The sequence below is a fragment of the Myotis nattereri genome (genome assembly GCF_964212035.1).
Source record: "Myotis nattereri genome assembly, chromosome: 5".
NCBI lineage: Eukaryota > Metazoa > Chordata > Mammalia > Chiroptera > Vespertilionidae > Myotis > Myotis nattereri.
Genome location: NC_138080.1, coordinates 12,966,988 through 12,981,746, shown reverse-complemented (window position 1 = coordinate 12,981,746; position 14,759 = coordinate 12,966,988). Strand labels below are relative to the sequence as shown.

Sequence of the window (14,759 nt, the reverse complement as noted above, 5' to 3'; positions counted from 1 at the left end):
CCATGCTTGCTGCTTTGAGACACCAAAAAGTATGTGATATTCCCCCTTCCAGTTGGAAGGGTAAACTGTTTAAACAGATACACAGTAAGTGCAGTACGAGGGAGTGTGTAGGGAGGATGGTTTTGTGGTCCCAGGGAAGGGTGGGAGATGCTGGCCAAGGCGATCAGGAAATTCTGTCCAGGGAGAGGCATGAAGACTTGCCTGGAATCCAGCAAACCCTGAGCATGGAACACACTTGGACATATTCATATGCCTTTTCTTGGGGGAGATCCCATAGCTCTTATTAGCTTCTCAGAGAGGTCCAAGGCATACAGACAAGTAAGCACTACTGCCTTCAGTGAAGAGTGTAAAGTAGAGTAGATGGAATAGGAAAGACACACAGGCAGGAAGCAGCTCCCAGGGTTAAAGGAATAGGAAGATAGGAAGCAGGGGATTCCTTTGCCCAAGAGAAAGGACGAGCGGGGGAAGAGATGGGAAAGCAGGCTGCGGCTTGGTTGTGGAATGAACTGAATGCTAGAGCAGCTCCCGGGCGACTAAATGCCCCCTTTACCCAGCCAGTGTTGCTCAGTGGTTGAGCCTTGACCCAGGAGCCAAGAGGCCACAGTTCAATTCCAGGTCAGGACACATGCCCGGGTTGCTGGTTCAATCCCCAGTGGGGTACGTGCAGGAGGCAGCCTATGAATGATGTTCTTCTCTCATCAATGTTTCTACCCTTCTATCTTCTCTCCCTTCTCTCTCTCAAAATCAATAAAAACATTTAAAACAAACAAACAAAAAATGCCCCCTTTTTACCAGATACTTGTACAAGCTGCGGGATTTGCACCGAGACTGTGAGAACTACACGGAGGCTGCCTACACGCTGCTCTTACACGCTGAGCTTCTGCAGGTGAGTGGTCTGGGCTGCTCATTCCAACACAGCGCAGGACAAAATGCGGCGTGTCCGCTGTCCAGTCCTTTGGGACCAAATCCTATACACTTCGTGATTTTGATTGGAATGATCCTTATTCAAGAGAGATCCTTTCACCCAAGAATATTTTTAAACTTTCTAATTAGGCACAGCTGATTTTCAGATCAAGATCGAGAAAATGTCAGCTATCATTGGATGAACGCATAAAGAAGTGATTCCACTGATTTTAAAATCCTTAGGAAGCAGAGTAGAACCTATAGGTCCCTAGTAATTAACACTATAATTGAAGAAACAAACATTCATCAATTAAGAAATATAAAAATAAATGTAAAACTACAGATACATGAGTTGTAAGTAAATACAGTGCCACAGGAGAAGTTTCCTCTGTATACTCACTCAGTAAATAAATTTATAGTGTGTTGTGGATATAAATACATCTATATGTCATAGATCTCAAATAATTATTTCTGGCTCTGACCGTTCCTCCAAGGTCAGATGCGGGAATAAACTGTTCTTTCAGCATCAATCTTTCAATGACTAATAGACAGCACACACTTCACCTGTCAGTAACAGAAGCTACAATTTCTCACTGTTCTGTATCCAATCTTTCCTCGCCCTTCTTCCCATTTTACTAAAGGGGACCACCTTCTACCCAGTTGCTCAGGCAAGTACCTGTCATCATCTTTTATTCACCCCCTCCCACATTTTCCACCAGCAAGAACTGTGGACTCTGTCCACAGTTTTAAAAAAGCTCTCCACTTTTTTAAAAGTTGTGATATAGTTGACATATAACACTGTGTACATTTAAGGTGCACGTGTTGATTTGATACGTTTATATATCGCAATATGATTACCACCATAGCTAACACCTCTATCATGTCACATAATTATCACTTATTTTTTGTGGTGGGGACAATTGAGATCTAGTCTCCTGGCAGCCTTGAAGTCTATAATACAGTATTGTTGTCTGTAGTCACTGTGCTGTGTGTTAGATCTTCAGTACTTGTTTATCTACTGGCTACAATTTGTAACATTAAACTGCATCTCCCCAATATCCCCCTCCCCAGTCCTGGTAACCACCATTCTACATTCTGTTTTCATAAATTTGGCTTAATTAATTAATTTATTTTTAAATATATTTTTACTAGAGGCCTGATGCACAAATTTGTGCAAGAGTAGGCCTTCTTTCCCCTGGCTGCTGGCACTGGCTTCCCTCCAGCACCCGGGACCCCTGCTTTCCTCAAAGCCCCAGCTTCGTCCAGAAGGATGTCTGGTGTAATTAGCATATTATGCTGTTATAATTATAGATTGATTTCAGAGAGGAAGGAAGAGGGAGAGAGAGATGGAAACATCAATGATGAGAGAGAATCATTGATCGGCTGCCTCCTGTATGCCCCCTACTGGGGACCAAGCCTACAACCCGGGCATGTGCCTGACCGGGAATCGAACTGTGACCTCCTAGTTCAGTGATGGCGAACCTTTTGAGCTCGGTGTGTCAGCATTTTGAAAAACCCTAACTTAACTCTGGTGCCGTGTCACATATAGACATTTTTTGATATTTGCTACCGTAGTAAAACAAAGACTTATATTTTTGATATTTATTTTATATATTTAAATGCCATTTAACAAAAAAATCAACCAAAAAAATGAGTTCGCCCTGACTGGTTTGGCTCAGTGGATAGAGCGTCGGCCTGCGGACTCAAGGGTCCCAGGTTCGATTCCAGTCAAGGGCATGTACCTTGGTTGTGGGCACATCCCAGTGGGAGATGTGCAGGAAGCAGCTGATCGATGTTTCTCTCTCATCGATGTTTCTAACTCTCTATCCTTCTTCCTTCCTCTCTGTAAAAAATCAATAAAATATATTTTTTTTAAAAAATGAGTTCGCGTGTCACCTCTGGCACGCGTGTCATAGGTTCGCCATCATTGTCCTAGTTCATAGGCCAATGCTCAGCCACTGAGCCACATCGGCCGGGCTAAATTTGACCTTTTTGGTTCCCTTATCATACAGTACTTGTCGTTCTCTGTCTGACTTACTGTACTTAGCGCAATGCCCTCTAGGTCCATCCGTGTTGTAAAAGACGGGATTTCCTTCTTTCTCGTGGCTGAGTAATTCCATTGTTACATGCACAACATCTTCTTTTTCCATTTGTCCACTGACGGTCACTTAGGTTGTTTCCATATCTTGACTATTGTGAATAACGCTGCAATGAGCCTGGGAGTGCAGATCTCTCTTCATCCTGCTTCCATTTCTTTTCAGTCCACTTTTAAAAAAATCTCCATTGCTGCCATCCTGGCCCACGCTGCCATTGGCTCTCTCTTAGGGAACCACAGTAGCCTCCTGTTACATCTCTCTTTCTCCATTCTTTCCCCTAGCAATTAAATTTCTTGTGTAATTTAATATTTATTTTACCCTAAAGTAGTACATGTACATTGTTCTAAGCTTTATAATGAAAAACAGGAGTCCTTTACCTCACACTTCCCCACGGCAGCCGTCCACCACTCATATGCAGATTTGAGGCACTAAAATCTTACTCCGTATGGGCTAGAGAGGAGGCTTGTTGACCGTGGGATGATCAGAAAGAAACCCTGGTGTCGTAGCCGTAGATGTTTTTGTTTGTGCTGCTTGGAAAATTAAATTCTCCTATCCTGGCATAGTAAGGTATGAGATGTGGATACAACTTTTTCCCCTAGATAGCTACGCACTAGGGATGTGTAATATAGTCCATATTTTCTCATTCATACAAGATCCCCTCTTTATCATGTATTAAATCCCAGTATGGGGCGGGGAGAGTCTCTTTTTTGATTTTTATATACTTTTGCATTGGTGTCTGTCAATTCATGTGTCAGTACCACACTCTTAATTATTAATTCTTTTTAAAAAATATATTTTTATTGATTTCAGAGAGGAAAAGAGAGATAGAAACATCAGTGATGAGAGAGAATCATTGATTGGCTGCCTCTTATATGCTCCCTACTGGGGATTGAGCCCACAGTCCGGGCATGTGCCCTTGACTACAGTTGAACTCGGGACTCTTCAGTCCACAGGCCACCGCTCTAAACACTGAGCCAAACCAGCTAGGGCTATTAATTCTTTATAGTAAGTTTTATTACCTGGTAGTTAATAAAACTGTCTTCGTTGCTCTTCTTTTTCAGAATTTTCCACCTAGTTCTTTTTGTTTAGTTTTCCATATGGACTTTGGAATCATAAATTTAAAATTTTAATTTAGGGAGAATTTTCATGTTTAGGAAATAGCATTTTCTTATCCAAAACTATGATAAGACTTTCCATTGTTCAAGTGTGCTTTTGTGCCCTCTGTGGTGAGTTAAATTTTTCTGTATAGAGTCTTTATTTTCCTTGTTAGGTTGATTCCTAGATACCTTTTCTTTTTAAGTTAGTTATGGTAAAAATACACATAACATAAAATTTACTATCTTAACCATTTAAGTGTACAGTTCAATGGCATTGAGTACATGCACATCCCTGTGCCTGGATATTGTATCACTTTGGATTTATTCATGTTGGATCCTTTCCTTCTACTATCTCCAGCATGGTTATCTCTTCATGTGAAATCTAGCTCTAAATTATTTCTAAATATGTCAGTTTTTTAACCCTCTAATTGACTTAATTCTCTGTACTTTTGGCAGTTTTTCAGTTGGCGCCCTTTGTAAAAGCTTTGATTGTGAAGAATACAATCATTGTACACAGTGGCAGTTTTACCCCCTCCTTTCCGCCTTTATACTCCCGATTTCTTCCTATTGTCGACCGTGCGGATGTCTGCAGTACACAGTACACAGGCGCTGTGCTGGCTGCCGGGTGTGCCTGGTTCCCCACTCGCATGGGGATGCCTGGAGTGCGTCCATCACATGGCCCTTGTTTTCAAGCTGGCATAGATTATGTCTGTGGATGCAGTTTTTTGTTTCATGAATAAATCTAAAACACAATATGGATGAGTCACAGATATATGCGATGTTTCTGCACCTTTTAAAAACGAAATGTTTGTTAACCTCCTTTAGTTAATGGCTACGTCGCATTCATCTCTTCCGTTTGCTTTCCAGTGGTCTGACAAGCCCTGTGTGCCCCACCTCCTTCAGAGGGACAGCTACTATGTGTATACCCAGCAGGAGCTGAAGGAGAAGCTGTACCAGGAAATCATATCCTATTTTGACAAAGGCAAAGTGAGTGTGCGATCACTTGTTTTGTATTTGGGGGGAGAGGAAAATGGCAGCAAGATCGCAGTGCCCTTCTGAAGCCAACCAGCCAGAGCCAGTGCAGAACCCACCGTGAAGGCCATGGTCCCAGCAGACAGCCCTTACTTCAGACGCTGCCATTCAGGAGTCCCTATGCCCACATTTCTGACCACTTGGCTATAAATTTGGGGGGAGTCCCATGGCCCCCTCAGGTCTGATAATATGCTAGAACAGCAACCAAAACTTGGTAAAATGCTGCACTTGATTAAAGTTTTATCTTTTTTTTTTTAAAATATATTTTATTGATTTTTTACAGAGAAGATGGGAGAGGGATAGAAAGTCAGAAACATCGATGAGAGAGATCGATCAGCTGCCTCCTGCACGCCCCACAGTGGGGACGTGCCTGCAACCAAGATACATGCCCTTGACCGGAATCGAACCCGGGACCCTTGAATCCGCAGGCCGACGCTCTATCCACTGAGCCAAACCGGTTCGGCAACAGTTTTATCTTAAAGGACACAAATCAGGGCCAGCTGAATGAAGAAGTACATAGGGCAGAGCTTCTGTTTCCCTCTCGGTGGATTCAGAGCACATAACCCTCTAGGAGAGCTGATGTGCTCGCCAGGGGGGAGCTCATGTGAGCCGCTATATGGAGTTATTATTGGGGTTTTATTCTGTAGGCTTGATTGATGGAATCATTGGCCCCGTGAGTGAACTCAGTCTCCACCCCACCCTTCTCCCTTTAGATCTGGCTAATATCATGTAGCCCAAGGCCCCAGCCCTCTAATCACATGGGTAGGTTTTGTTTTTTTGGTTTTTTTGGCAAGGGGTCCGCCATGAATAACCAAGACACTCCTGTCACTGGGGAAATTCCAAGGGTTTAGGAGCTTCCTCCCAGGACTCAGGACAAAAACCAGACAAGTTCCTCATTGGACAGTAATGACTCATGACTTATTCTTTATTATTCCCATATGTACCTTTGAATCCTGGTATTTTTAACAGGAGAGAAAATAAATAAATAAATTAGTGTAAAAAGGGCAATAAAGATCAGTTATCTTGACACTTAACCAACCCAATGGAGAATACAACGGGCAGCCTTCACTTTCCAGAATCGTAATTTCCCCTCTTAAATATTGGTGAGGGTGGGAACCAGGGCCGTCACTTGCAGTGCATTCTCTAGAGATTGTTGGCTAACACCTGGTGCACATCCAGCATCCAGGTCACGCCCTGCTGACACCATGCCCTGTAAGTAATGACCAACTTAGACGCCGACAGGGGTGAGAAGGTAAAATAACCATTGGAACTGGGCCCGGAAGTCGTGGTCTGTGGTCAAGCGGAGAAAGCATATCCACCTGAAATGCTTTTACAAAATTTTTTAAAAAGAAAAAAAAATATTAAAAAGGGGTTGGGAGAGAAAGAAAAAAAGTGCATCTGGTGTCCAAACAAAACAGATCCCGATTTGACCAGTTTCGGAGCCTGGAGAATTCCTGTGGACCGCCACGTCCAGCCAACGTGTCTTGCTTTACCAGGGGACCTGTTGGTTACATGAATAAATAAGCCATATAATCATCATGATAAAATAGCTGCCATCTACTTACTGCTAGTTTCTGTTTGGGGTGATTTCCAGACTTTTTTCCTGATTTAATTTTCCCCATACCCTACAAGGTAGATTTTACCTCTGTTTTACAGATGAAGAACTTAAGGCTCAGGGAGCAAGTGTATGTGTTCAAACATTTTGGTCTTGTACACCTCTTTACTCTTAAAGATCACTGAGGACCCCAAAGAGCTTTTTTTTTTTTTTAAATATATTTTATTGATTTTTTACAGAGAGAAAGGGAGAGAGACAGAGAGTCAGAAACATCGATGAGAGAGAAACATCGACCAGCTGCCTCCTGCACATCTCCCACTGGGGATGTGCCCGCAACCCAGGTACATGCCCTTGACCGGAATCGAACCTGGGACCTTTCAGTCCGCAGGCCGACGCTCTATCCACTGAGCAAAACCGGTTTCGGCCCCAAAGAGCTTTTGTTCATGAGGACTGTATCTGTTGCTACTTACACTTTTAGAAACAAAAACAACTTTTGAATATTTACTTATTTGTTCTTTTAACAATGATAGCAAGCCTATTACCAGTTAAGATAAATCACATGTGTTTTTGAAAAATTACTATATGCTCCAAAAAATTGGTGATATGAGTGGCATTTGACATTTTTGCAAGTCTCTTCAACATCTGGCTTAATAGAAGACAGCAGGATTCTCATGTCTGCTTCTACATTCATTCTATTGTGGCATCACGCATCCTCCAGCCTCTGGGAAGCTCCACACATGAGGGAATGAGCGGTGGAAAAAGGCAAATAGTATTAGGAAGAAGATAATTTGATCTCATGGATTCCTGCAAGGGTTTCGGGGGCTCCAGAGACCAGGGACCACACTTTGAGAACCACTGTGCTGGGCTGTCTCACTGTCCCTTACATAACTTGGCATTTGGTGAACTGAGGAATTCGACCCACTGATGCTGTTGACTGGCTTCTTGCACCAGGCCCAGCCGATCTGGCCCTGGAACTTCAGAGGGACACATTTGGCAAATGATGATTTTAAAATATTTTAAAATGTTTTACAACTGTATGAGAACTGCACACACATTTCTTCAGCAGCCAGAAACAGTGGAAACATAGCACCTGGTTGACAAGAGTAAAGTAGGAAATTACCAGGTGCTGTCTTACTGATAGCGTCCACTTAAGAGACATGTTATGAAAAAACCAGAATGAACAAGGGGTCAGTCTGGGATGCTAGCCTCAGGCACCAAATGTGTGCTTTCGGCTGTAACTTACAAGATCATAAATGCTCCAAGGGATCTTCTCAACCTCTATAAGTGGATATTTTAGTTAGATATAGGAAACCAGTGCCCTAGAGATCATTGGCTAACACTTGGTGCCCAGTTTCCACACAGCAGAACAGTTAGCCTTTCTTCCACTTCCCCTTCTCCAGACAATCTAACTGGAAGAGCGCACGCACACACACAGAGGACTTGACCCCATCTCAACTTTCCCCTCCAGCAAGGCTCTCACAGTCTCAAGACCTAGGCTTTAGCACGGGTCCCCACCACTTTCAAAGGTCTTTAGTGCTCTGCCCTTTTAAGTTCAGTATGGCTTTGTTTGGGGACACATGGTGTTTGTTCTTCATGGTCTTGCAAACAGAATTACGGAAGATACCCCCTGGCAAGGCACCAAGATATAGTAGCTTTATGATGTCAATAAAAAAATGTTCAGTTGATCCAGGAAGTGAGGCATGGCGGGAATATCTGCAGAAACTCAACCCTCCTGCCTCCAGACTCATTGCCCGTTACTTTCAAGTGGCTTTTGCTCCTGGATCAATGACTACTTTGTTCTTCACTTTTCTTTTCCTGAAGATGTGGGAGAAGGCAATCAAGCTGAGCAAAGAGCTGGCGGAGACATACGAGAGCAAAGTGTTCGACTACGAGGGCCTTGGCAGCCTCCTGGTGAGTCTGGGTCGGAACATGTCAAGCCTCCAGCAGGGGTGCTGAAGTGAGTGTTCGCAAAAATGTTTTGTAAGCTTGAAGGAAGTCAGGATAAATTATGTTCTTTTTTTAAAAATGATTTTTTTATTGATTTCAGAGAGGAAGGGAGAGGGAGAGAGAGACTTAGAAACATTAATGATGGGAGAGAATCACTGATCGCTGCCTCCTGCACACCCTACACTGAGGATCGAGCCGTGGCCTCCTGGTTTATAGGTTGACGCTCAACCACTGAGCCACGCTGGCCAGGCAGGTTAAATTCTGTTCTTTACAATGAAAAAGTAAACCTCGCTTGAAATAAAAATGAGAAAAGATAAGGTCCAAAAGCTGTTATCCTTTCTCCAGATTATCCCTGATGGAGGGCTCAGGCCCCTCGCCTACCGCCGTCCTCCGTCTGTCTAGTTTCTCTGCAGACCGTCCATGTCTCCACACCTCTTTCCCCTCGCGGTCACGTTGCTTTCAGTGAACACCAGGCGTGTTCCAGGTGTTTTCTGACTTCTTCTGTTCATCAGGATGACTTGCTCGGTAGCCCACGCCCTCGGGTCCCTGCTGAAGGATGGGACTGCTCATCTCAGCCTTGCTTGCTTTTCTCAGGAGTGCCATTGTGCACATTTTGGTTAAGTTGTAAAACGCTTCTGATGCTCACATCCTGCCTCCCCCGAATGTTACTGGAGAGCTGTACTTTCACAGGTCCCTGAACTGTGTATTACGCCTGGCTGTCAGCACAGGTCAGCTATTTAAAACAATAAAGCAATGCCCAGTGGTAGGCCAGCACAATATTAATTTGATCGTTTTGGGTAGAGGGGTCACAGAAGTTCAGGTCAGCCATTGTCATGCAGTAATAATTTATTTGAGGAGATAGTTGTCAAGATCACTTTGAAAAGTATTTGCCAGTGTGTTGTACCAGCCCCTGCCATTACGCAAACAATCAGTCAGCATAACTGAATTGAGTTATGTTAGTAATGTAACATGTGACCCTTCTAAGGGAACCTTGTGACGGATACCTTTGCCTGGATAGAGCACAGCAGTCCTCCCTACTCTGCATTCTCACTTTCGGTGGTTTCAGTTACCCACGGGCAACTGCAGTCTGAAATATTAAATGGAAACTTTCTGGGAAAAAGAAAAATTTATAAATTTTAAATTGCACGCCATTCTGAGTATGGTGATGAAATCTCACATCTCACTGTATCCCACCTGGGATGTAAACCATCCCTCTGCCCAGCGCATCTACGCTGAGATGCTGCCTGCCCTTTATTCATTTAGTGGTTATCTGGGTTATGAAATCAGCTCTCAAGGTACCACAGTGCTTATGTTGAAATAACCCTTATTTTACTTAACGGCTCCAAAGTGCAAGCGTAGTGATATCCTGGCAATTGGGACATGTCAAAGAGAAGCTGTAAAGTGCTTCCTTTAAGTGAAAAGGTGAGTATAGACAGTATAAGGTATATTTAGAGGGAGAGGGAGAGAGAGACACAAAGACCAGATCCACATTACTTTTAAGATAGTATATTATAATTGTTATATTATACTATTTGTTATTGTTGTTAATCTCTTTCTGTGTCTAATTTATAAAGCAAACTATCATACGTGTATGTACGTATAGGATAAAACATAGTATATACAGGGTTCAGTACTATCCGCAGGTCAGGCATCCACTGGGGGTCTTAGAAGGTACCCCCTGCAGACCAGGGGCAGCTGTGGTAACACAGTCATGGTGGCAGGGCTTGGAGCCACCCTTGGGCCCCTAGGTCTGCCTGCCTGCCTATCTGATTCTGAGCTCGGGCTGGGAAGCCTCTCTGATGGGAAAAGTTAAAGTCGGGGGGGGGGGGGGGGCGGCGCCAGATACTGAAACACAGAACTTTATCTTCACCTCTGGGCACCTGGGGCTGAACCAAGGGCTTTCGCCGAAACCACCTGCACGAACTGGAAGGTTCTTTATCTTCTTCTATCATTTATCTGCACTCAACTGCAACCGCCTTCGTTAATCTCAGCTTGCAAGGGTCCTGAGCCCCCTTCAGGGAACTGTGAAAGCTAAGCAGTGCTCCCGCCACGCAGAGTGCACCGGTTCATCCTCCTGCAGATGTCAGGGAACGCAGGCCCCCACGGCCCCGTCCTGGGCCCAGGTCCAAACCTCCTGCCCAACAAGAGGATAACGTTGTCCGGCAAGATATTTTCCAAAGACCTTTCATTTCTCTGTGTTACATGGGAAACAACAAAGTAAATAGATCTTTTTATTTTCTCCCCCCAACTGTGCCCTTGTAACCTCGCTATGGAATGTCTTGTTTTGTTTTCCAGAAAAAAAGAGCCTCGTTCTATGAGAACATCATTAAGGCCATGAGGCCGCAGCCCGAATACTTTGCTGTGGGATACTACGGACAGGGCTTCCCTTCTTTCCTACGGGTAAGGAACCTGAGGGTGGTCTCCAAGCCATTAGCCGTGCAGCCTGGAGGAGGAAAGGCTTCCTCTCTTTTCCAGATGGGCCTGGGGTGCTGGCAGCCGGAGGCCCGTGTTCTCGCTGTGGGAGGTCGGCAGGGAAACCGCTTCCTGAGCGGCGGCCTCTTCACCCCACACCCGGCCACCTCTGGGATTCTGGCAGCTCTTTTGTAAAATGACCTTTCCCAGGTGGAATGAAAAGGGGAAAAACAGAACATCCTCCCTGGCTGCTGCTGCGGGTCAGGCCAGGGAAAAGTGCAGATTGATGCATTTGGTTGTTTATTTTATTTCCAGCCCGAGTGATTTTGAAAGCAAATATCCCAAGGATAAGACTGCAATAGTTTTGCAAAAATAAAAACAATCTTGTTGTAATGGTGAGAAAGGACTATGTTTTTCCCTTCTCAAAACTTTCCACAGTGCGATGGTATTTTACAATCTAAAAAATAAACAAACCCTCTTATTTCTCCCACAAAGAAATAAGCTTCTTTCAGCAGCACTTAGCAATGTTTAAGCATATTGTCCATCTCCCTTCCTGTAATTGAAAGAAAAAGAAAAAGTGGGCAAGGACTTTACATTCTTCACAGTGCCTAACAAGGAGGTGGTTTATTCATTCATTCAAAACCTGTGGACTGAGTACTTGCTGTGTGCCAGGCCCAGACTCAGCATTAGCATTACAGTGCTCATTATAATTCGATATGGTCCTTGCTCTCTTAGAACCTTACAACCTAATATTTGAGATGTGAATTAGATAATCACATAAGCAAATATAACATTGACACTAACCAAGACAGGTATTCTGGGCTATATGAATTGGTTAACCAGAGACTACTTACCCAAGTAAAATAAAAACCTACATTCACATAAAAATATAGTGGTGAAGGCCTGGGGTCGGGGCGGGGGGCAGTTGCGGAGTGCAGGGGTTAATGAGGTGGGGGGAGAGGACATCTGTAATACTTTCAACAATAAAGGTAAATTTTTTAAAATGTACATGGTGGCCCTAGCTGGTTTGGCTCAATGGCTAAAGCGTCAGCCTGTGGACTGAAGGGTCCCAGGTTCGATTCTGGCCAAGGGCACATGCCTGGGTTACGGGCTCGATCCGCATTAGGGGGCGGGCAGAAGGCAGCCAATCAATTATCCTCTTTCATCACTGATGTTTCTATCTCTCTCTCCCTCCCCTTCCTCTCTAAAAATCAATAAAATATATTTTAAATAAATAAATAAATAAATAAAATGTACATGGTGGTTTAGCACCATTTTTCATAGTCACCAAAGACTGGATAAGCAAACGTGATGCAGCCATACAATGGAACACTATTCAGTAATAGAGAGGAATAGACTCCTCGTACACACAGCCGTGCGGATGAATCCCAGGTGTATTATGCTAAGTGGAAGTTAGACTTTAAAGTCTACATACACTGTAATGTTATTTCTATGACATGGGGATGGAAAGCACATCAGTGGTTAACTGATAGCTGGGGTGGGGGAGACTAGGCTACAAGGGCATGGGGCATTTTTGGTTGTGATGAACTGTTCTATATCTTGAGTGTGGCCATAGTTATATTTGTCGGAACTCACAGAATTTTATACTGGAAAGGGTAGATTTTGCTATATGTACATTGTAGCTGACTTTGTTTTAAGAGTCAGGAACAACTTCCCAGGGAATGTCAGCTTCAGCTGCACTGTGAAGGGTGAGCGGGGCATGAAGGAGGTAAAGAGGATAGGACAAAGCATGTCGAGCACCGGGCACAGAGGCAGCTGGGTGAGCCAGGCCGATGAGGCAGGAGGTGCGGGAAGAGCATACAGGCCTGGTGACGTGGGTGCTGTCGGCATCCCAAGAGCAGTAGGAGCGTTGCAGACTTGGTGTTGGCAAGGTGATGGCTTTGGTGTGGAGAATGGGTGGGAGGGGTGTGTAAGTAAGCCACTAGGGACTAGTGAAGATGTCAAGGAAGAGATGACAGGTCGGCCGAGGGACGTGGCTTCAGACAGAAATGGAGGGATTAGAATCATGGACATGAAGTAACAGCATTTGATCATTGACGGGATATGTGGGTGAGGAAGAGAGATGTCAAGAATGATTTCTTGGTTTCTGGCCTGCATAACTGGATGGCACTGGAGCCACCACTTAGATAGGAATGCGCAAAGGACAGAGTCACAGAGGAGGGGATTAAGCCATTGAATGACTTCATTCAGTTCATACAGTGTGTCTTGCTAGTATAGTCATGGGAATATAACCTAAATGCAAGTTATAGACAATTTCCCCAAACTTGGAATATGTAAATTACATTATCTTCTTCCCCATCCCAGCCAGGTCTCTTTCTCTTCTCTTTCTGGCAACAGCACCTCTGTTCTTCCTGCTCCGGGGCAGTGATCTCAGAATCCTTGTTGACTTCCCCATCTCTGTTGTCCTTCACGAAACACCAGAGTCAAACACCAGATCCTGGAGCTTCTCCTGCCCCACCCAGTCCTGTCTCAGGTTCCTGCAGCTGGATGTGTGCTCCACCATCAGATTAGGTTGTCTGCACCACCTCTTTCATTGTGTTGCTCTCTCCTTCCAGAACTTGCAGTGATTTCTCTGGGGTTTCTGCCTGCCTCTCACGCCTTTCATGCTCTGGTTCTCCAAGCGCTTTCTTCTACCTGAACTCCACTTCCTGTCCTTAGGCCTTATCCCTCCTGTCACTGACCATACCTGGGTGTCCTCTCCCCTGTGTCTCCTCCCCTCACCCTATCTTCCCATGTAGGCCCAAACAAGTTCCGTATCTTCCTTGAAGCTCTGTCTCACATTGAGCTAGTTTGTGCTGACCTTTTGCTTGTCTATTCCTTTCACAACCATTGTCCACTTCATGCAATTAGTGTTTTATTATATTCTGACTAGAGGCCCAGTGCACGAAATTCGTGCTTGGGTAGGGTCCCTAGGCCTGGCCGGCAATCAGGGCTGATCAGGGCCTTCTGGCTGGTGGCCGGGCCTTCCTTCGATCTGCACCACCCCCTGATGATCAGCACACATCATAGTGAGCGATAGAACTCCCAGTTGAACTCCCACGGGGACACTTTGCGTATATATATATACACACACACTAGAGGGGGGAGGGGGGTCCCTCAGCCCGGCCTGTGCCCTCTCGCAGTCTGGGACTCCTCGGGAGATAACGACCTGCTGGCTTAGGCCTGCTCCCGGGTGGCAGAGGGCAGGCCCAATCCCTAGGTGCAGCCCCTGGTCGGCCTCAGAGCAGGGCCGATTGGGGAGTTGGGGCGCCGCCCCCTGTCATACACAGAGCAGGGCGATCGAGAGGTGATTCCACCCTCAGTCACGCTCAGGGTAGGGCCGATTGGGGGGTTGGGGCACCATCCCCTGTCACACTCAAGGCAGGGTCGATGGGGAGGTTGCGGCACCACCCCCTGTCGTGCACAGAGCAGGGCCAATCGAGGTTGGGGCATTTCCCCCTGTCACTCACAGAGCAGGGCCCATCAGGGGGGTTGGGGCTCTGTACCCTGTGTCATGCACAGAGCAGGGCCCATCAGGGGGTTGGGGCGCCGCCCTCTATCATCCACAGAGCAGGGCCCATCAGGGGGTTTGGGTGCCGCCACTCTCACACTCAGGGCAGGACCAATGGGGAGGTTATGGCTCTACCCCATCACACACAGAGCAAGGCCCGTGGGGGAAGGGGGGTGGTTGGGGCGCTGCACCCTGTCACACACAGA

General features: G+C 45.4%; 1 protein-coding gene across 1 annotated transcript in view; it reads left to right on the top strand.

Moving 5' to 3' along the window:
• The window catches only part of DOCK5 (dedicator of cytokinesis 5), a gene marked incomplete at its 5' end in the record, with an annotated part of 172,525 nt that overhangs the window by 131,068 nt on the left and 26,698 nt on the right, over positions 1-14,759 (top strand). The window contains 4 exons of the mRNA XM_081091307.1: positions 796-886; positions 4,964-5,083; positions 8,505-8,594; positions 10,926-11,030. Coding sequence (XP_080947433.1) covers positions 796-886; positions 4,964-5,083; positions 8,505-8,594; positions 10,926-11,030 — 406 coding nt within the window. The remainder of the gene's footprint in view (positions 1-795; positions 887-4,963; positions 5,084-8,504; positions 8,595-10,925; positions 11,031-14,759) is intronic.